Here is a 23312-nt window from a genome sequence, read left to right as displayed (position 1 = left end):
CAAATCTTGCTCCAAATGGATAAAAATTTGTCAGAGGGCTCTAATTTATCATTTTTAATCATTTTATAACTCAAAACTGCCAAAAAATTGAAACTGAAAAAAAATTTTTCCTTTGACACAGTTTTGTTTTGAAAACTAAATCAAGAGGAAAAAACTGTGTCAAAAACTGTGTCAAAGTCATTTTTGTCAAATCTTGCTCCAAATGGATAAAAATTTGTCAGAGGGCTCTAATTTATCATTTTTAATCATTTTATAACTCAAAACTGCCAAAAAATTGAAACTGAAAAAAAATTTTTCCTTTGACACAGTTTTGTTTTGAAAACTAAATCAAGAGGAAAAAACTGTGTCAAAAACTGTGTCAAAGTCATTTTTGTCAAATCTTGCTCCAAATGGATAAAAATTTGTCAGAGGGCTCTAATTTATCATTTTTAATCATTTTATAACTCAAAACTGCCAAAAAATTGAAACTGAAAAAAAATTTTTCCTTTGACACAGTTTTGTTTTGAAAACTAAATCAAGAGGAAAAAACTGTGTCAAAAACTGTGTCAAAGTCATTTTTGTCAAATCTTGCTCCAAATGGATAAAAATTTGTCAGAGGGCTCTAATTTATCATTTTTAATCATTTTGCAACTCAAAACTGATAAAAAATTGAAACTGAAAAAAAAAATTTCATGAAATTACCGTAATGTACATAATTCTAAGAGAACTTAAAAATCTCTTAACATGTTTTGTTTCAAATTCTTATTTTTGAAAATTTAAAACTAAAAATTTGAAATTTTAGCTAATTCTGTATTTTTATATATTTTTAGTTCTAAAGTTTTCTTTTCTTCTCTAAAATTTTAAAATACAACAAATATGTTCTCTTAACTTCAAAATTAGCTTTTTCTTAATTTATCTACATTTTTCTGTTTTATTTGAATTTTAATTTTTTTTTCTCTTAACGTAATTAACATTACGGTTTTTTTCGTCTTTTTTTTTATTTTTTTGCAAAATTTTGAAATAAACTTTTTTTCAATATTTTTGAAGAATTTAATGGAATATCTGGAAAAAATCACTTGAATCAATAAAATTTTCAATATTTACATTAGTTACTCACATTTTTCTCATGAATCAAAAGCTTCATGTTACTGAATTAAATTTTACCTTATTGTGCATTTTTGCCCAACTTACTTTACAAAAAAATTCAAAACAATCAGCTGTTAATTTCTTTTTCCAATTAATTCAATTTTTCACGTCGGACCGTTATCACCGTGCCTAATGGGTTAAAAAATATTTTTTTTTTAATCACCGCGAATCGATAGAAAATTTTACAGCCCATCAGGTCTCCCTTGCTACGTGTTCCAACTTTATCAGAGACATCTTATCACCAAAACAACACTTTACACAAATGTTTACGATAAGATACGGCGTTGCGATACATTACGATGACTTCATTTGTTGAATCACTTTAATTGTGTCGCTCGTTCAATTCGCACGAAATTTAATTGAAAAAAAAGAAAAAAAATGGAAAAAGTAAAAATCGCCATCGATATTGGCTCGACGAAAATTGTAGCAGCCGTTTGTGACGAAAATGGCAAAGCTCACATCTTAACGGATGACCAAGCAAATCGATTTATGATCGCCTGCGTTGGATTTACGGATCGTCAGAGATTATTTGGCTTCGCTGCCGACTGTCAAGGCACTGTCAATCCGAAAAATACGATTTATGGGAGAGGTGAGTCATGAAATTCTGTGAAAAATTCAATTTTTTTGATTTTTTTCTTAATTTTTTTAGACTTAAAATTGCTTCAAGAGCAACGTCAACATGAATTTTCTCCTCTTCGTCTGAGTCAAGATCGCAGCAAGGCTCTTGTTGTTCTCGTCGACTATCGAAAAAAGACTGAAGTTGTCTATCCGGAGGAATTATTGGCGATGTTACTATCAAAAGTCAAAATAAATGCCGAAAATTCGCTAAAAACTGAGGTTGAAAGTTGTGTTTTGACAATTCCCGCTGCTTTTTCCACGCAAAAACGTTCCAGCTTCGAGCTGGCAGCCAAAATTGCCGGATTTCACGATGTTCAAATGCTAAATGATACCACAGCTGCTGCCATTACTTATGCCATGGAGAAAAATTCGCACCCTGAAGGTCATAATGTGCTAATTTTCGATATCGGAGCAACTTCAACCGAAGCTTCGATCGTTTTTGTGACCAAAAATGGCGTCTTCGTAAAAGCCAATGCCGCCGAAATGAACTTGGGCGGTGAGAATTTCGTCAATACCTTGGTCGAGTACTTCCTGCGCGAGTTTCGGGCCGAAACTAAGATCAATTTGGCGAAAAATGAGCAAATTATTGCGCGTCTCCGTGTTGGATGTGAAAAATTGAAGAAAGCTCTGTCAACGGGAGATACAGCAAAAGTGACTCTCGAGTCATTTTACAATGGGATACCTTACGATCTCATCATGACACGTGAAATTTTCGAACTGCACTGCGCCGAACACTTTACGAAAATTATGGGAGTCGCGCGGAAACTTTTTCATTCGACGCTGATTCAAAAATCTGACGTCGCAGCAACGATTTTGGTCGGGGGCGGGGGCAGAATCCCCAAAATTCAGCAAGATTTGAAGGCTTTCATGCATGGCGGGGAACTTTCGCGCATTTTGAACCAAGATGAGGCAGTTGCGACGGGAGCTGCGTATTTTTCGACGAATTCTTTGCGAGTTGAGGAACTTCCACGATTGAATTCGTTGTTCGGGAACGGTCCGCTGAAGGATTTGGCGAAAATGCAGCAAGTTTTACGGCGATTTGATGAAGATGAGGTCGCACTTTTGGAACAAATGGCCCAAATTAATGACTTGGAGAAGCTTTGTTACTCCTACAAACGAGCTGTGGTCAAACAAGGCGTGGAAAAAGGCGACGAACAGTTGGTTGTTGAAAAATGTAATGAAATTTTAGCCTCTTTGGAGCACTTGGGCACCGGAAATTTCGATCGAAACGATTTTCGACGTCATTCTAAGGAGTTGAAGGAACTTTATTCGCTTGTCTGTAACAAAAATCACGAAATTAACAACAATTTACAAGAAAATCCGAATGTTAACTTACCAAAAAATGACAATTTTTCAATGGAAGAGCAGGAAATGAAGCAAATTTATGCCGTCGTGAATAAAAAATCCAGTTTTGAGCCTCCAAAAAAGGTTGAAATCAAAGAAATTCACGTTGATGTCCCAATTAAAGCTGATTCCGGGCAGGAATTTTACGATCAAGGCGTTGCTCTGTTCGTCGCCCAAAACTACAAAGATGCTCTCGAGATTTTCACGTATTTTATTCAGCAATCGAAGCAACAATTGAGCATCTTAGACATCAATGAGCTCTATTCCTATCGTGCCAAATGTCATTTTTACCTGAAAAATTACGAAAAATTTCGTCAAGATGTCAATCAAATCCCGCGAAATCGTCGGAGTCAAGAACTAAAAGTCATGACGGAACAAGCAGCGCGAATTTTTTTCATCGCACGTGCCAAAGAAGCTCTCAATAAGATCCGTTTGCATCAAAGAGACGCTCCAGCGATCGAAGTTTCGCTCTCAATCCTCACGAGTGTCATCGATATTCGTCCAAAACCGATGAAAACGTTCGAGGAGCAGCGACTCACGTCGAAACTTTTGCATAGTCGATCCATTTTGAACTTTCAGATGCGTCGATATGCCCAAGCCATACAAGATTCCTATCAAAATACCAAAATAATTCACAGCAATCCGGATTTCCATGACGAACGACAGCAAATGTACGACGAATTGATTCCTTATTTGAAGACAACGCCAAAAACGAAGGATTTGTACAAGAATTTTGGCGGACAAACGTGTGAGGAGTTCAACGAAGTGTCGCGATGCGTGAAGGAAAGCAAGAAAACGAAGAAACGGGGACTTTTTTACTGTTGCGGTTCCTAAAATTAAAGAAAAATTTAGTTTTTTGTGGATTTTTTAAAGATTTTAGATGAATTCTTTTATTTTTTCGAGTAATCCGTAGTCTTTCCATCGTCGTTCGTCCTTTGTGTAAGTTAATTTGATGCCCATTTTAGCTTCGTGGCGTTTCAAGTGTTTGCGGAGACTGCTGTGATCGTGTAGCTTTCGATCGCAAAGATGGCATTTGTAGCCGTTGCCGGTGTGAGTTGCGACGTGATCTTTGTAAGTTTGTTTTTTGGCAAAGGCTTTGTCGCAAAAAGGGCATCTGTGGGGTTTTTCACCTGTTTTGAAGAAAATAAAAAAAAAAATTGTTAGAAAATAAAAAAAAAATCTGAAGCAAAATTCTTATAAATTTCATTTAAATTTTTAACTGTTTTTGTTAAAATAAAAAAATAAAAATTTTATAAGAGAGATTTTTAAAAAAATTTTTGTCTAAAGAAATTTTTTAATAAATTTCATTAAAATTTTGTTTTTTTCTTTCTTTTTTCAAATTTTTTCAAAAAAAACTTCTTTTTAAAATTTTTTTTAATATTAATTTTTCAAATTTCAAATTTATAATTTTTTATCTTCATTTTTTAAATTTTTTTAATTTTTTTATTTAATATTCAATAAAATTTTTTTCATTTAAAAAATTTTAAATTTTTTTCTTTAAATAAAAATTTTTAAAAATTTTTAATTTTTTTTTTAAATATTTTTAATAATTTTTGTCCCATGATTTGAATGTGAAAATTTCATCAAGCAATCAATATTTTTTCATTTCAAAATTTTAGAAATTTTTTAAAATATTTTTTTTTAAGAATTTTCGTTTAAAAATCGTATTTTAAATAATTTTCTTCGTTAAAAAAAAATTATTTTTCAAAATTTTTTGACAGTTTTTTTATAATTTTTTTTAACTTGAAAAAAATTTATATTTTAATTTCAAATTTTTTAGAAAATTAAATTTTATTAAATTTTTTTTTTAAAATTTTGTCATTTTTATTTAAAATATTTTTGTTTTAATTTCCTTCAAGTTAATTTGAAAATTTAATAAATTAATTTTTTTATTAAATTTTAAATAATTTTTATAAAAGTAAATTATAAAATTAATTCAAATAAAATTAAATTTTAATTAAATTAATTTTATTTTAATTAAATTTTTATTTAAAATAAATTTAATTAAAATTTCCTTGTCAATTCGAATTTTTAGAAATAAATCTCTGATTATAAATTTAATGGAAAATTATTAAATTAAATTTATTTTAAATTGATTTTTATTTTTTTTAAATATTTTTTTTTAATTAAAAATGAACATGAAAATAAATTATTCAAATAATTTTTTTTTAATTTTCTATTCTTTTAAATTTTAATTATTTTTCATTTAATCCTTAATTTATTTATTTTTTTAAATTTTTTATTTTTTTTAATAATTTATGATTAATTTAAAATAATAAAATTAATATTTAATTTTTAAATATTTTTTTTAAATAAATTTTGAGCATCGAACTTAAAATATTCAAGATTTTAATTTTTTAATTTTTTTTTGTAAAAAATTCGAAAATTAAATTTTTATTTTGATTTTTTTTAATGAATTTTTTGATAAAATTTTTAAAAATATTTCATAATTTTCAAAAAAAAAAAAAATCTCACCTGTATGTTGCCTTTCATGCTCTACCAACGTTGCCAACGAATAAAACCCTTTGGCACAATGTGAACACTTGAACGGTCTCTTCTCATCCGGCAAATGCGTTTTCAGATGATTTTTAAACGTCGCACTTGTCAAATAAAATTTCCCACACAACTCACAATTAAAAGCTTTATTCGTCGTAAAAATATTTTTCTCCTTCGAATGCGCTCGTGTCATGTGCGCCTTAATATACTGCCTCGAGAAACTTTTATCGCACTCTTTACATTTCACAGGTTCCTCCGGCAATCGAAATTTCTTCTTTTCTGCTCCATGAACCGCCAAATGCGGAAAATGTTCCTGCATCAAATGATTTTCGAGGAATTGCTTATCACTGAAACGCGTTTCGCAATGAGCACATCTCAAGAGTTTCACTTCGTGCTCATTTTTGACATGTTCCCGCATCGACAAGACATTCAAATTTATTGTTTTTTTACAAATTTGGCATGATTTCCATGGTTTTTCAGCAACTTCAGGCCGTTTCTTGGGATGAACTGCTTGCAAATGTTCCTTCACAGACAGAAAATCATCAAATTTGGCATCGCACAAGTAACAAAAAGTCGCGTCGATCGAAAATTTGCCGTCGCAATACAAAGTATGACGAATCCGATCTTCGTACGAAGCAAATTCCGATGAACATCCGATGCATTTTTGACTATTTCCGGGGAAAAAGTGATGATCCATGCGATGTTTCAACACAATTCCGTAATTTTTGAGCTCATTTGTCACCGAAACGCCGCATAATTCGCATTTTTTGCTGTGAGTATCGAAATTTGTGACCCAAATCTTCGAATATTTCGTTTCTTGTCGAATAAAAGTCGGAGTTCCGTTGGGCTGAAGCACTTTGAGGTCGATTGGATAAGTAACATTCGTCAAATCCGGCAAATTTAGGTCCGGGGGCAGATAATCCAAGTAAGTAACTTTATCCAAAGGGTTCGTAGAGACATAAGTGATCTTCACAAGATGATCCAATGGCAGGTTGAGATGATTTTTTTCAGATTTTTCTTCGTTTTTGGTACTAAAAGTGTCTTCAACGACGAATTTTGGTAAAATTTCTTCAATTTCAACCTCATCCAGTAAATATTCTTCTTCCATTTCGACGTCAGATTCGTAATTTTTATCAATTTGTTCCACAAAATTCATTTCTTCTGCCGGAAAATGCGTCGACATCAAATGCGAGAGCAAACAAGCCCGAATTCTCGTTTTGTACGGGCAATGAGCGCAATACAAAAATGAAATTTCCTCGATTTTATCTTCTTTTTCCCTCAAAATTGAGTGTTTTTGCACCAAATGACTCCGATAACGATGCCGATCACTGAACATAATCTCACAATCGTAACAAAAATTCGCCAAAAGCAGTTCCCGTTGAAGGCAGTACAGCGAATGGAGTCTTTGGTCATCCGGAGTTTCGCAAATTTTACCGCAAGCATTGCAATTCGGCTTATTTCCCGTGAAAAAATGCTCATTTTGACGATGTTTCACGAGAGAAATGTGATTTGTCAAGGTTTCGTCGCAGATTTCGCAGCTTTTTGTGCCAAAAAGGTCGAAATTTGTGATCCAAAGTACATTGTTGACGTGCGTTTGATGAATATAAGCGATTGTGTTGTCAGACTGGAGGAAAGTTGCTTCATACGGATGATGCGGAAGGTTGTTCAAGTCAGGTAAGTTCAAATTTGGAGGGAGATACGACAAAGTTTTGATGACTTGTTTGCGATTTTCGTGAGATGTGCATCGATTTTTCGATAAATGTGCGTTTAATTGCTTTTGACTCGAAAACGGATGTTTGCAAATCGAGCATTTTAAGCTTTTTGATCGGGATTTGATGTTTTGAGGTACAGTTTCTTCAACTTCAATTGATTTAAACGGCAGTAGAGCTTCATTTTTTGATATTTTGGGTTGAAATTCTTCGAAAAAATCAATTTTATGAAAAATTTTGACAGAAAAATCCGATTGAGAGTCAGATTTTTGTCTAATACTGTGAAGTTTTCTTGTTCCAGACAGGGTTTCAGCTTCCAAATCAGTTTTAGAGACGATGCTGAAGACGATTTCATTGAAGTCGTCAACTTCCAGAAGAATATTTATCGTTGAAGATGTCATTCTGTGAATTAAATTACGAAAATTATTAAAGAAAATTTTTAAAATTTAAATAATTTACCTTTAAAATTATTTTAAACATTAAAATTCTCTTTAAAATTGTTTAAAATTAATAAAATTTAAGAGATATCACGAGTTTCAGTTGTTTTTGTTTACTTTTGGAGTTGACACTTGACAAATTTGAGACGATCGAAAGTGATAAATATTCCCAGCTCACCAAAAATTTCATGAATTAGCAAAATTTTTGCAATTTTTTTTGGCGCCAAAATATTTTTTTTATTAATTTTTGACAATTTTAAAGGTTTTTATTCAAAAAATTATGATTTTAAGTAAATTTATTGAAAATATCAATCAAAATCCATCATTTTACATTTCCCATGGACATTTACAATGATTCTCTTCGTAATAATTTCGACCAAAGCGGACATCTTGAACGATCTTCTGATCAACTTCTTCATTATTCTTCTTCAAATTCGGCTTTAACGAGACTGAAAAAAGCTTTTTTGGAGTAACTTCCTTGAATATTTGACCCAAAAAACTTGAAGAAACTTTTTGAATTGATTTTTGTGACATTTTTAATTTTTTTTATTTTTTGAGGTTAAAATCAAAGCAACTTTGATTTAAGGAAAATTTTTAAATAAAAAACAATTTTTTACTTGTACATTTTTTTCTTCTCTTTATTTTTCATGACTAATTTTTTTTATCATCATAGGACCTTATACAATTCTTGTTTTTCATTAATTTTACATTTATTTTACGTTTTTTTGTGCTAAACTTCCTAAAAATTTATTTTAATAAAAAAGAACATCAATTTCTTATACAATGATAATTTTTTGTGTATTTTTTTTACAAATATTTTATTAAATTCTTTTTATTTAAATAATTAGAAAGAAAGATAAAAAGAAAGAAATTTAAACTTAAAAGGCAAGAAATAATTTTTTTTAAATTTTTTTCCTAAACTTAGAGTGGAAGAAAAAAGTTGGAATGTCTTAAACAATATAATTTAATTTAATTAATAATAATAAATTTTAAACAAATTTTAATTAATTATTTTTACAAAAAAAAAATATTATTAATATTTAATTAATTAAAAAAGTACATAAATCTAGATCTTAATTATATATAAAAGTTATACACATAATAGTTTTTTTTTCTTTATATAATTTTATTTATTTATAGGTTGAATGTGTGTTTAAAATTAGTCAATATATAATTTTTATTTTTTTTTTTGTTTAGTTGTGTCGTATATTTAATTTTAATTTTTAATGTATACTTTTTTTTATTTAATTTTATATATTTTTAAATATATGATTTTACTACATTATTAATTATATTCATTATTTGGTACTAAAAATTGAGTTAAAGTGCTATTCTTACCTAAAAAAAAAATTTTTTTTTCAATTTTTTTTTCTTTAATTTGTAATAAATTATTATTTTTCTTAACAGTTTTCATACAAAAAATTTGTATATCGGTCACAACTAAGCTATTGACGAAGATGGAAAAGTACCAGACATCAAAAGGGGGTTTCAGATTCGGTCGTTGACTCGTTGGCGCGTCATCGGAATTCAATTGCACATCGATACTGGGGGGTTTTCACGTCATTTAAACACAACATTAATATTTTTTGATGATTTTTGGACCATATTTTAAAACTAATCTGTACATTTTTTTGAATCGCTGTCGAATCGGACTTTTTTTCATGAATTTTTTAAAAATTCGATTCGAGAGAGGTTCATGATATGCGATTTTTCGTTTTTTTTTAGAACATTCTGAGCAACGCTCCGTTCTCTCGATGCGGCGGCGAATGTTGTTGTGTGTCAATTGTCAGGGGATTCCAGGTGTGCGGTCATTCCTGTTTGATGCCTGCGCCAATTGGTGAGTAAACGTGCGGCGAGGGACTTCCCATGGGCGGCAAACAAAACATGCTTCCCGAGGCCCCCGATAAACTTTGTTCGGGCGAATCCATGACGCCACCTGGCGGAGGATTTATCCGTTTCTCCTTTTGACGTCGATTGCAGAACCAAACGCGCACAACTTCCTTCTCCATGCACAAATTGTCCGCCAAATGCGTAATTTCCTCGCTCGTCGGCTTCGGATTCACCATAAAAGCTTTCTCCAGGGCGACCCGAACTGACGTTTCGATCGAAGTTCGCTTCTTGCGTCGTCTTCCCATCGTTTCGGGCGTCGTCAGCGGATTAACCATCGCAGCAGTGCCAAAAATTCTGCCTCCCGGATTCGATATGCTGCTGTCGGCGTCTTCGAGCCATTTTTGCAGCAGCGGTTTCAGTTTGCACATGTTCTTGAAACTCAAGTTAAGTGCTTCGAAACGTGATATGGTCGTTTGGGAAAAGTCGTTGCCGTATAATTTGCCCATTGCGAGTCCGACATCGCCTTGCGTGAAGCCCAATTTGATGCGACGTTGCTTGAAGGTCTTGGCGAATTGTTCCAACTCTTCGAGATCGGTGGTTTCTTCGGGCGATGGTTCGAGAGTGCGGGGCGCCGCGGCGTGTTTTGACATTTGGGGGGTGTGAGTGCCCGAACCGGGTGTCGATGGCGTGAGGATGCCGCCGACATTGAGACTCGCAACGTTGGGAGGTGTCGTTTGGTTGCCCGAAAGCGCGGTGTTGTGAATGCCGGGGCTTCCGGAGGGACTGTGAAGCGGAGAGTTGCTGTGATGACCCGATGTTGGTGTGTGACTGTTTTTCAGGTGTTCGCGTTGTTGCTGCTTTTGGAGTGATTGGAGTTGTTGCGTTGCTTGAGCCATCGCTTGTTGGATCTGGAAGAGAAAAAAAGGTAAAATTTAGTAAAAATTATTTTAAAAAATTTTAAAATTTTGCATTGCATTGAAATTGAGATTGCCATTGAACTTAAATTGAGCTCGAAAAAAAATTAAAAAAAACGACAAATTTTATTTTTTAAACATTTAAAAAAATTTATATAAAAGATAAGATTTTTTCATTAAATTTAAAATAATTTTCTTTTAAATTTTAATAATTTTTCCGATATCAGAAAAAAATATTATTAAAATTCACATTTAATAAATAAATTTAAATATTAATTTTAATTAATTTAATTTAATAAATTTAATTTAATTAATTTAATTCAATTAATTTTGATTTTTTATTATTTTTTTTAAAAATTTAATTCCATTTCGATAAATTTTTTTTATTAAATTTTTTTATTTTTTAAAATTTAATTAAAAATATTTTTTTCGATTTTTTCTTAAAAATTTAATTAATAAATTTTTACAAATTATAAAAAAATAATTTTTATTTATTTAATTATTTTTTTTAAATTTGATTAAATTAAAAATTATTTATTTTTTTTTATAATAAAATTTAATTTAATTTTTTTTTTGAATTGAAAAAATTTAATTTTTTATAAAATTAATTTAAATATAATAAATTTAATTTAATTATTTTTTAAATTTAATTTTTAAAATTTTTTAAAAATTTTTTATTTTTTATTAATTTATTAATTTTTTTGAGACATAAAAAAATATGCTCAAAAATTTTTTTTTTCAAATAAATTTTTTTGCAATCTCTAAATAAAAAAAAATAAGCGACAAAAGCGAGACACTGAAAGAAAATTCCTAACCTGTCTCTGTCGATCTTGATCCATGGAAAGACCTTGATTCAACTTTTAACAAAATATTTTTTCAAAAACTAATTTTAATTAAATATTTAAAAATTTCAGAAAAACCTACCTGACTCTGCATCAAAAGTTGCGCAACTTGAGCCTGAGCCACTTGCGAGTTGCCCTGTCCCTGCATCAGCATGTAACTTTGCAATTGTTGTTGGAAATTGGCTTGTTGCGCCTGCTGTAACGCCGCTTGCAACGCATTCAAATCTGTCGACGACAAATTACTCAAGCCACTCAACTGACTAAGTTGGTTTTGTAGGAACAAAGGAGCTGCCAGCGGAAGTTGGCTTTGGAGCGCTGCGAGTGCAGCAACGTTCAAGTTGTTATTTTGATGGTGCGACGACGTGTTTGAGGGAACGGGGGACGGTGACGGCGTGTGTCGCGACGAATCAGTTACCTGTTGATGAAAAAGAGAGAAAAAATGGAAAAAAGGGTTAGTTTTAGTTGCGAGAGGTGATTATGTGATAATAATAAAAGTTGATTTCCGTTTGTTGACATTAAACCAGAAGCAATTTAAGAAGAAAAAAAAGGGATAAGGAAGTGATTCATTTTTTATTTGATCCGATCTCTATAAATGGCACGCGCCTCGCGGCAACTTTGAAATGAAAAAATCTGTTTCCCCTTTCGTTTAATTTTTTTTTTTTTGTAGATTGTGATTCGTTGCACCCTTTAATCTCCTTCATTTTTTTTCTTCTTCTTTATTTTGTGTTTAAGCTGTTTCAAATTAAATTGAAATTTTTCGTTTCGAATTTAAAAAAAAAATTTAAAAAAATAATTTATTTTTTTTTAAATAATAAATTTTAAAATTCATTTAAATATTTTACAATTTTTAAATAATTTTCTAAAAATTAAAAAAAATTTTCGAAAAAATAATTAAAAAAAAAAATATTAAAAAATTTTTTTTCAATATTTTTAATTTATTAAATATTTTATTTAATTTAAAATTATTTATTTAAAAAAATTTGTTAACTTTTTTTAAATAAATTAAAATTTTTATATAAAAAAAATAATTAAAATAAATAAATATTTAAAAAAAAAAATTAATAATTTTAATTTAATTTTCTTTTAAAAAAATCTTTAGATAAATTTTTAATTTTTTTTTTATTTTTATAAAATTATTTAAAAATTGTAAAATAAAAAATTAAATAATTAATTAATAGGTAGATAATAAAATTATTTAAAAAAATATTTTTTTTTATTTATTTATTTTTTTGAAAAAAAAAATTATTTTATTGTTTTTTTTTCGCAAAAAAATCATTAAACAAAAAATTTCAACTTTATTTGAAACAGCATTTAATACAAAAAAAAATAATTACTCACCAAATTTAAAGCGGATGGTCTATCATGATGTCTTTCTTTTCTCACAGGCGGAGGACTTCTTGAACGACCACGTTCGCTGCCGCTGCCATCATTGCTGTCGTAATCTGCAAAAAATTGATAAAAAAAAGGGAAATTGTTTAATTCGCCAACAGGAATAATGTTTGTTGTTTATTCAACAACGACGCAATATAATATTAAAAAATATAAATAGATGCCCTTTTCTTCCACTTCACTTCACGTTTGACCAGAAAAAAAGCTTTTGAACACAAAATTTGCTTAGTCATGCAGAACTTTATCTGGTTCTTATCGTGAAAAACCAGAAACCAGCATAAATCGGTGATTAGTTGTCTTTTTTTTTATTGATGGTCTCTTTTTAACGTAAGGTTAATTTTTTAAACTTTTTTAACCAGATTTGAGGTTAATTTAATAAAAAATAAAATTAAATTTATAAAAAAAGTCAAAAAATTATTGGTTCTAATTAAAAATTAATAAAATAAAAAAAAAATCATAAAATAAAAAAAAATAAAAATTAATAAATAAAAAAAAAATCATAAAAAAAAAAAAAAAAAATTAATGAATGTCGCGTGCCATGTTTTTTTTTAATAAATAAATTATTTTTCCTACTTAACATTTAATTTATGACACTTTTTGATTATTTTCTGTCATTTTATCACGAGAACCATCTTTATCTTGTACTTAACTCGTGTCATTTTATAAAATGGTACTTATTAAAAAGCGATTTAATATTTTTTAAATCCATCATAAAAAAATGCCCGTATAATTTTTTTTGAAGCGCACTACATTTGTCACGACCTACATCAACAATTTAAAAGTCAAGAGTCAAAAAAAAAAAGTTTTTCACATAAGAGACAAAATCCCAATGGGACACTTTTCTTGTTATTGTCACGGGGTTGAATTTTTATTTTTCTTTAAATTAAAATTAATAATTATATGTTTAAAAATATTTCTTAAAAAAAATTTTAAAAAATTTTTTACAACGTCAAATTATCTCAGTAGGATTTTTTTTTGTTTTCGGAAGTAAATTCATTGAAATGAAAAAAAAATAATTTAACGGAAATTTGGACCAATCACGAATGCGTTAATAATTTTTCAATTTTTTTAAACCCCTTATCTGAAGTGATTTTTGAATCTACTTGAACAGACATTTTTTTAAACTTGAACACTCATACAAAAAAAAATTATTAATAAAAAAAGTCACCCCTAAACACCCGTCGAATATTTTATATAATAATTTTAATAAATAATAAATTTTATTTTTTTGCATCCCTGCAACGCGCTGCATCGTAACAGTAACCGATTTATTTATCCGAACCCCTTTGAAAAAAAAAAAATAAAATTTGAATCGTACATCTGCATTTACGTTTTAAACTCGTATTATTACATTTACATATGTAATTCTGCTGGCATTCTCCATTTTTGTATTTTTTTTAGAACGTATGTCAGGCGGTATTATCTCTTCTTTGTGAATCTAAATGAAAAAAGGGTAAATCTGAATTACACACACAAAAAAGGATAAAATTATGGCGTAAAGTTAACTGATTATTATTATGATTTTGTGTGTAATGTAATACGATTTGAATTTTATACTATATAAAAATATATCAAGAGGAGACAGATGTATCAATAACGAACTTCTGTTTAAATCTCGCCGATATAATTCGAGTTCTACGAAAATTGCGTGTCATTTTTTATTTTATTTTATCTTATTTTACGAAGATGAATATAAAAAAAAAATAATGCTTAATGAGTTTCGTATAAAATTTATCTGAACGTTTATTATTATAATAATATATATGTTTAACATTTATATATAAAATAATATTAAAAACAATAAATTCGAAGATATTCACGTTGAAATTTATATAATTATATACGAATGCTTACACACATTTAACATTAAAGCTAAAAAAAAATATAAAATAAAAAAAAAACAATTATGCGTGATTGATTATAATATATATAACATACATACAAACATATATAAATTTATATAAAATAAAATAAAATAAAATATTTTATAGTTGTAGAATATTTTTCGTTCATCATCATCTTCTTTTTTTATGCATCTTCTTGCTACCGGTCTTTACCACGTTCGTTTAATGGTTTCCGAGAGAAGATGCAAAAAAAAAATATAAATAAAATAAAATACCCGAGAAATAATTATTTTATATTAATGATACATTTTAATGCAATTTAAATAAGAGTAATTTTTAAATACTTTTTTTTATAATTTTAATTTGTGTTTATGTTACTCGGAAAAAAAGCAAATTATTTATTTAATTTCTGATTTTTTTTCTTTCATATGTTTAATGAGCTGAATAATTATTTGATGTATTAAAATATGTTTGTCGGTATTTTTTTGATTGATTTTTTTATCTTACTTTGTTTTTATCATTGAACTGTATTCAGACGATTTTTCCTTTATTATTATTTTTTAAAATTATTATTAATTTTCTTTATTTTTATTCTAAATTTTTAACAATTTTTTTAAAATTATTTTAAAATGATTTTTTTTTAAATTTTTATAAATAAATAATTTTTTTTTATTTTATTAAAATTTATCATTATATTATTTTGTATTTATTATACAAAAAAGGATAAAAAAAATATTTTTTTTATATTATTAAATTAATTTTTAATTATTATTAAATTTTATTAAAAATTTTAAATTAATTAATAAAAAAAATAATAATTAATTATGATTAATTTTTTTATAAAATTTAAAAAAAATATTTTTTTAATTTCATAATTGAAATTAATTAAATAATAAATTATAATTATTTAATTTATTAATAAATAATTAAAAAAATATGTATTAAAAATATTTATTTTAATAGTGATTTAAAAATTTAAAAAAATAATTAAAAATTAAATTAATAAAATTAATAATAATAAAAAAATTAAATTTAAAATTTTTAAATTTAAGTAAATAAAATTAAACAAATTTCAATTAACTTTAATTAATTTATGTATTAAATTTATTTTTTTTTTAATAAATAAATTTATTTTTTTTTTAAATTTCATTTGTTCAATGATAAAAATTTATACATTTACAAGGAAATTCTGTCAATTTTTTTTTTTTTATTTATTTATTCTCACACATAAAATAAAATAAAAAATATTGATTCCATATTCATTTTATTGCTTTTGGATTCAAATTTGACCAGTTCTCGCATATGCTACCCCTTTATACAGTAAAAGAGTGAGAAATACTCGAAAATCCACTTTTGCCGAGAAAAAGGATTGAGAGAAAAAAATTTGAATTTTCACGGCTATCTGATTTTTTTTCATGAGGAACATGATTTTCACATTATTTTCCATGTTCTCATGTTTTAAATGTGGCACTGACCAAAAATCTCGTCGTACAAACTCTGATTTTATTCGCCCATACGAGGTAATATGCATAAAATTGTGTGTTGTACGGCAACGAAAAAAAAGAGGCCATTGCGAAATGCTGAACGAGTATTGAATAATAATGTAATAAAATTGTATGATTTTTGAATATAGATTGTCGAATTATAATAATATTTCTTGTGTCCGGCAGAAAATTATGACAAAACGTGTGGAAAAGTCGATGATGAAGAGAATGTCCAGCACACTCCATAAAAAATTTAAATATTTTTGTTGTCGGATGATTTTAAGAAAAAAAAAGGATTTGAATACAAAAAAAAAATAAAAAATCGAAGAAAATTTTACTGGATTTGAATAGAGAACATCTCCTGAATTTTAATCGGAGTACGGACTGCACGCATCAAAGAGTTAGGGTTGATTTGTGCAGTCAATCAGCACACATGATGGATCGATTTTTTTGTATTTCTGCGCCCGGATGATGCCAGATTGCAACAAATTGTAACATAACAAAAATTTTAATAATATTGCGAATATGATACGATCACGAGTGCATGTTACGAGGGAGTTGCTATCGATAGCATGATTAAAAAAAATTATTAGCTGCAATATATTTTGCAACATCAGGAACAAATGATGAAGGGTTTTGATTTTTTTTTAGTGGGAAGGGTCAAAATAATGTTATGGAAATTATTATTATCATAATATATTGAAAAATAGCTAATTTTTATATTTTTAAAATTTGTTACACTTGGTCCCTTTTTGTGATTTTTTACGCCTAATTTTCCTTTTAAACTAAGTACGTTACGTGAAAAATTTATTTTTAACGCCATTTTGTTTTTAAATTGAGTTTCTCTTGTTTTTTGTATAAAATAATCCTTCCGCTGTAAACATTATATATTATTATAATAATATAAAATAGTAGAAAAATAATAAATAACAATAAGAATAATGGATGAAAAAACAATAGATGCAAGTTTAATCCAATCATCATTGTTTTATATTTTTTCCATTCTTTTAACGACATTTCTTTATATTTGTATTAAAATAATATGATATGAATGAGTAAACAATTGTGACATATTTATACTTTTTATTTAGTTTTTTTTTATTATATATAAAATAATAATAATAATAATTTTAAATTTATTTAAAAAAAAAAAATTTTTTTTATTATTTTAATTTTTTTATATATAAAAAATATTAACATATATTTTTATACAACTTTCGATATAATTTAATATTAATTTTATTTAAAAAATTTTTTTATTATTATTTTAAATTTTACTTTTAAAAATATTAACATATATGTTTTTATATAACTTTCAAAATAATTTAAATTTTTATTCTTTTTTTTATTATAATGTATAATGTTTAATGAAACGCCGCCTCTTTTTTAATACATTTAAATTTAAACAAAAAGTTTAAACCAATCAACCGCATCCTTTCTCCATTTAATTTTTTTTATTTAAATAATTTTATTATAATATACCTTGACAAAAAAACGTGTTAACATAATATTATATATTCACAAGTGTTTTTGATACCCTTTTGTTACGCAATATAATATACATATTATAATGATCAAGATCATGTTTATGATTATTTAATAAAGTGCACCCTTTTTCAACGGCAGGTAACATGTAAAATATATCCTCCTATTTAAATATTTAACATTTAAATTCATTGCGTATCAAAAAAAAAAGTGTAAGCACCCTTTTCGATACCTTTTTTTTGCATATCAAAGTGATCTCGGAGGAAACCCCTTTTTTTATTAGTGGTTCTCTTGAATTAAGTTGTGTTTTTTATTTGGAATGAATATAATATAAATGTATAATGAAGTCTATGTAAATATAAATAAACAATAAAAAAGAAGTTGTTGAAAAGGAAAAAAGGGTGCTGCATTGCGTTTTAACTTTTTTTTTGTTATTATTATGATTCTTGAGATGAAGGATTGAGATGTTGCTCTTTTATAAGTTTTTTTGTATTTTAAAAAATATATATAAAAAAAAAATAAAATAATTTTTTGTAGTAGAAATATATTAAAAATATTAACTAAATAATTAATATTAATTTTTTTTTATTAAATTGAATTAAAATATTTTATAATAAATTTTAAATTATTTTGTTTTATATAAATATTAATTATGAAAAAATATTTAAATTAAATTTTATAAAAAAATAAATTATTAAAATAATGTAGAAAATTTTTGGATATTAATTATTTATTTTTTATAATAATTTAAACAGAATTTTATTAATTTAAATTTTCAAACTAAAATTTTTAGTTTATAAAAATTAAAAAAATATAAATATTTTAATATAATATTTTTTTTAATATATATATTTATTATAATTTTAATATATATTTTAAAGTTTTAATTAATTAATTTTTTTTATTATTATTTTTAATTTTTTTTTTAATTTTTAAAAGTTATTATTTTATTTAATTTTTTTTTTTAATTTTTTTTTTTTTTTATTAAAATTAAATTTTTAAATTCAAATAATATAATTTTAATATATTTAATAAAAATTTAATTTAAAAAAAAATAATAAAAAATTATTGTCAATTTATTAAACATGTGCATGCATAATAAACACAAAAAAAATGTCATTTCTTATCAACAAACAATTAATAAAGTGTTCATTAAATTAAATATGCGTTACACATTAGCAACAGGTGAAAGCGGAAACATCATTAGCATTTAACTCATAATTATATATTATAATTTTTCATATTTATTTTTCCATGTTATTAATGTTATATAAAATACATAACAAACATTATTAATAATAATACCTTGAAGAAAAATCACATGTCACTTTCCGAGACAAAGTTGATAATTTATGACGCATTGAGAGATGATTAAACTTCCCTTGTTTGTAAAGTAAAATGTTAATTTAATCACTTTTTTGTCCCATGTTTCAGCTTTTTAATTGATTATGCGCTTCTTTATGCTATACAATTAAAAAGGAGGGTGTTGATTTAATTAACTATGTAAACGATTTTCCCTTTTTTAACTTTTTTTCTACCTTTATTGTCTTCAAAGCGCATAAATAATGTAAAAAAGTACAAAAAAATGTTTAAAAGCACATGCTAACAAAGGAATGTATAAAATGTTGTTTACTTATTTATTATTATCATAATACCTAATTATTTTTTTTTCTTATTATTTTATTAAAAAAAGTTCATTTTTATATAAACAAATAAATATTCATGAAAAAATGTCAGAAAAGCGTGAAAATAGTACTCCGAAAATGGGAATAAATGTTCAAGTCATGTTAAAATGAGACATTTATTTTATAAAAAAATATGATTGATTGTATTTTTTTTCTTTGAACATAAAAAATACATAAAAAAAGGACTAAAAGGTCTACAAATTCAATTTTAATAATGACTTTGATGGTTAGACCAAACATATATTTTGCATAAAAAGGTCCTCTTTTTTTATTACTTCGACCAACATTGTCAAAGGACGACTCAAAGGTACAATAAACGTACAAACGTGAGAGATCAATAGACTTTTTTCCGCATAAAAGGAGTAAAATTTGAATTCAAATGCATGAACATGTTATTTTTCGTATTGACTGAATTTCTGACCTGAATTTGAATATTTTAACATAATTTTAATATTTTCGATCGATAATCGCTCAATTAATTTTTTTTTTAAATCGGCGTGCCATAAGCGTGCCAGAAATCCAAGTTATTTATTACATCACCCAAGCATCAAATAACAGAAGAAAAAAAAACGGAACATCTGTATCTTGGAATAAATGTCAAAACTTGAAAATAAGGGATTCAAGGTAACAAAATAAATACAAACATTTAAAAAAAGGGTTACGTTTGAGATGAAAATCATCATCTTCTCTTTAACGACAACAAAAAAAGGATGCAAGAAATCAATCTTATTTATTTTGTGACACACTTCCTCAATATGTAATGCCTTTTTTTGAAGAACTTTTGAAGGGTTTGGATTTTTTTCTACTAATTTGTTTATGTTTTTAGCTCTATTAAAATGTCATCAATGTGATTATCGTAATTAAGATGGAAGAAAAAGGCGATAAATTTAAAAAAAAATTTAAATAAAAATTTTGAACTTACCATGTGACGGCGCTGGCGATGGTGTCTTTGATAATCTACTGATAGGAAGATCTGAAAAAGAAAAAAAATAATTTTTATTAATTTTATTTATTTTTTTTTTAATTATTTTAAATTTTGTTCATATATTTTAATTAATTTTTTAATCATAATTAATTAATTATTTTTTTTTAATTTTTATTTAAAATTTTATTTAATTTTTTTTTACTTATTTAATTTATTTAATTTTTATTTAATTTATTTTAAAAAAATATTTTTTAATATTTTTCTTTTTTCTATAAAATTAATTTTTTAATTTAATTAATTTTATTTTTTTAAATTTTTAATTAAAATTTATAATTAACTTTTATTATTTTAAATTAAATTTAAATTTTTAATATTTTTCTTTGTTCTAAATTTAATTTTTTTTAAATTTAGTTTGAAGTTTTTATTTTTAGTTTGAATTAAATAAAAAAAATAAGTTTATTTAAAATTCTTCAATTTGATTTTTATTTATTTTAATTGAAAAAAATATTTTAAAATAATTCAAGTAATTTTCATATATTTCTTAAAAAATAATAAAATTATTTTTTTAAAAAATCACAAAAAATTAATTTAAAATATTTAAAAATAATTCGTTCATTAAAAATAATGTTTCATTAAAATAAAATTATTTTTGATTAAATTATTAAATATTTTTTTTTTTTTATTTTAAAATTAATAATTTAAAAAAAAAATAAATTTGAATAAATAGAATTTAATTTTTAAATATTTTGAAAATTTAAAAAAAAATAGTTTAAATTTTGAAAAATAATCAGAAAATATTATTTGAAATATTTTTTCATTAAAACGAAGCCAACCCAAAAAATTTTTCTCAAAACATTCAGATGTTTCCGATAAATAATGACCAATACTCGAACTTATACAAAAATAATAATAAAAGTGTGAATTTTATTATCTGACCTTTTATTATATTATCTGCATCAGTCTCAAAAATAACATTTTCGACCATTTTAAGCATACATCGCACAAACACATACAAAAAAGAGAACGGAACAAAATTAGACGGGTGGTGTCATATTAGTAAATTTTAAACAACTCGCCAACACAACACCTGGACGATGATGCTGTGACATTAATTTATTGCTTTTTCTTATGTTCATAAAAAAAATATTGAAAGATGTCGACGAAGATGACTCGGAACTTCTTTTTTATATTTTTTTTTTTTTTGTGAAATATGATCTTTGATGCACATTTAAATAAATAAGCTAAGCAAATATGTTATAAATGAACATCTGAATGCATTTTTACGATCATCATTTATTTTATGTTGTTGTCAAAACTCCTCTCTCTCCGAAAAAAGGGGTGAATAAAAGGGTCACTTTATGTTCTTTCATGTACAGAGAGAAAAAAAAATACAAAATAAGTAAAATAATAAAATATCAAGTCTGGTCAATATTTTACCTATTTCATGTGTGAGTGAAAATCCATAAGCGAATTATATTTTTTTTTGTGTCTGTAACTGCATTTCGGACATTGGACACATATTTTCTATTAAAATATATTGATCCCATGAGAGTTTTTGGAAAGTTTTTTTTTTCATTCGGTTTGTTTTTCGTATCTTCTTTAACATATAAACATATGTATATAATGTATATTTGAATATGTTCTACAAGTCATGAAGTTCATTAGAACGCTACTGGGCTTGAAATTTATGCTTTGATGCGAAATGGACCCGTAGATTTCGTTCTACAAAGAAATCAAACCCTAAAAGTATGCAATGAACATTTCTTCACTTTTTCTCAATTTTATCGAGTTTCTAAGGTTCAAAAGTGAGTTTTTTTGATTCATAAACCTTCTTTAGACAAAAACGAACAAATTTGATCTCTTTAATTAAATCGATAAATTAAACAGTTTTTGAGTTATTGCGTTACAAAAAATGTATGGAAGTAAAAATTTCATTTTTAACATTCACCACACGCTAATTCAAATTTTCAAAAGCTGTACTTTGCATGAAAGAGTCTTTTAGACTTATTTTAGATTAATATTATATTCACATTTACACGTTTTTCTCGTCTCGGACAGTATCACACCCCTCCCAAAAGAAAAAAATAAAAATATACAAAGACGATAAATTTTGCATGTCTTCCCGCAAAATATGTAAAAGTAAGTCCAGACATGTTTTTGTGTGCATTAACGATAATTATACGTGAACATCCCCCGCAAAATTCCATGCAAAAATTATATTATTGATGCTTCAATGGTTTTTGCTTGTATCGATTTATTTTTTCCAAATTTTTTGTGTAAATAATAGAAATAAAATAAAATAATGATGATGCAAAAATTTTCGTGTTCAAGGGAGAATTATTAGAATAGTAACAAGAGGATTATGATTTATTATTTAAATTTTTTTTTCTAAAATATTTATTTTTGATGATCGATACAAATTTAAAAGATACAAAAAATGCAGCTACCGGATGACAAGCAAAAAGAAATATTTCGATAAACATTGGTCGCATGGGAATGCAAATAAAGGAAGATTTGGACAATAAAAAAAAATATTCGTCAAAAAAAGGTTCTTCCTCTTAATTTTATATTTTATAAATTATTATAAAAAATTTTTTTCTTTAAAAAAAAGCCGATAAATTATTATAAAAAAAATCTCTCACAAAAATTCATATTTTTTTTTTTTTTTTTTTGAATATTCAAATTTTTTTTCTAAATTTATTGTTTGTTCCCCGCATGAAGATTCTTATTAAAAAAAAATAAGAAAAAAAAGGGAATCTGCATATAAAAATGTAAACAGGTAAAATTTTTCGGTCAATTTTCGGATCTCTTCATGTAGACGTGAGAACAATAGATCTTCACATATCACATGCAAATCACCTTTGAAGTTGAAAAGAAGACAAAAAAGCAAAAAAGAAAAGAAAACAAGGGGAACAAAAGAAATTGCATTAAAAATATTTTTTCTTCTTTTATGTTACTTTTTTTCTATTCTCTTCTCTTTTGCATAAATAATTGCCAAAAAAAAAAAATAATTAGGCAGGTGTTAAGTCTATTTTTTTTTCTATTTTATATTTTAAAAAATGTCTGTTTAATATTCATGTACAAAATTTTTTTTGTGCCAAGGTCTCAAGGTGCTTGTGCAAATTTTATGCAAAATAAAAAAAAAATAAAATGAAATTTTGGAAGGAGTCACGTTCATGAAGAAT

The 23312-nt window shown here is 25.9% G+C and overlaps 3 protein-coding genes across 3 annotated transcripts in view; 1 reads left to right on the top strand and 2 right to left on the bottom strand.

Annotated features, from left to right (window-relative positions):
• The first annotated feature begins 1463 nt into the window (after positions 1 to 1463).
• Positions 1464 to 3966, top strand: LOC134832107 (chaperone protein HscA homolog). Its single transcript, XM_063846007.1, has 2 exons — positions 1464 to 1714; positions 1775 to 3966. The coding sequence occupies exons 1-2, from the start codon at positions 1504 to 1506 to the stop codon at positions 3919 to 3921; spliced, it is 2358 nt and encodes a 785-aa protein (XP_063702077.1). The 5' UTR covers positions 1464 to 1503; the 3' UTR covers positions 3922 to 3966.
• LOC134832106 (zinc finger protein Xfin-like) lies at positions 3952 to 7842 on the bottom strand. The gene is made up of 3 exons (XM_063846005.1): positions 7752 to 7842; positions 5563 to 7694; positions 3952 to 4217 (listed from the first exon to the last, which is right to left on the bottom strand). Exons 2-3 carry the CDS (start codon positions 7691 to 7693, stop codon positions 3964 to 3966), a joined length of 2385 nt encoding a protein of 794 aa, XP_063702075.1. The 5' UTR covers position 7694; positions 7752 to 7842; the 3' UTR covers positions 3952 to 3963.
• Positions 7843 to 9130: 1288 nt separating this feature from the next.
• The window catches only part of LOC134831249 (protein nubbin-like), a 73408-nt gene continuing 59226 nt past the window's right edge, over positions 9131 to 23312 (bottom strand). Inside the window, exons 4-7 of the mRNA XM_063844929.1 lie at positions 20125 to 20175; positions 12654 to 12757; positions 11398 to 11730; positions 9131 to 10467 (exon numbers count right to left, since the gene is read on the bottom strand). Coding sequence (XP_063700999.1) covers positions 9538 to 10467; positions 11398 to 11730; positions 12654 to 12757; positions 20125 to 20175 — 1418 coding nt within the window. The 3' untranslated portion in view covers positions 9131 to 9537. The remainder of the gene's footprint in view (positions 10468 to 11397; positions 11731 to 12653; positions 12758 to 20124; positions 20176 to 23312) is intronic.

The sequence above is a fragment of the Culicoides brevitarsis genome, chromosome 2 (assembly GCF_036172545.1).
Source record: "Culicoides brevitarsis isolate CSIRO-B50_1 chromosome 2, AGI_CSIRO_Cbre_v1, whole genome shotgun sequence".
Lineage (NCBI taxonomy): Eukaryota > Metazoa > Arthropoda > Insecta > Diptera > Ceratopogonidae > Culicoides > Culicoides brevitarsis.
Note: the sequence above shows the minus strand (reverse complement) of the source record. Positions and strands in the feature narration are given on the sequence as shown.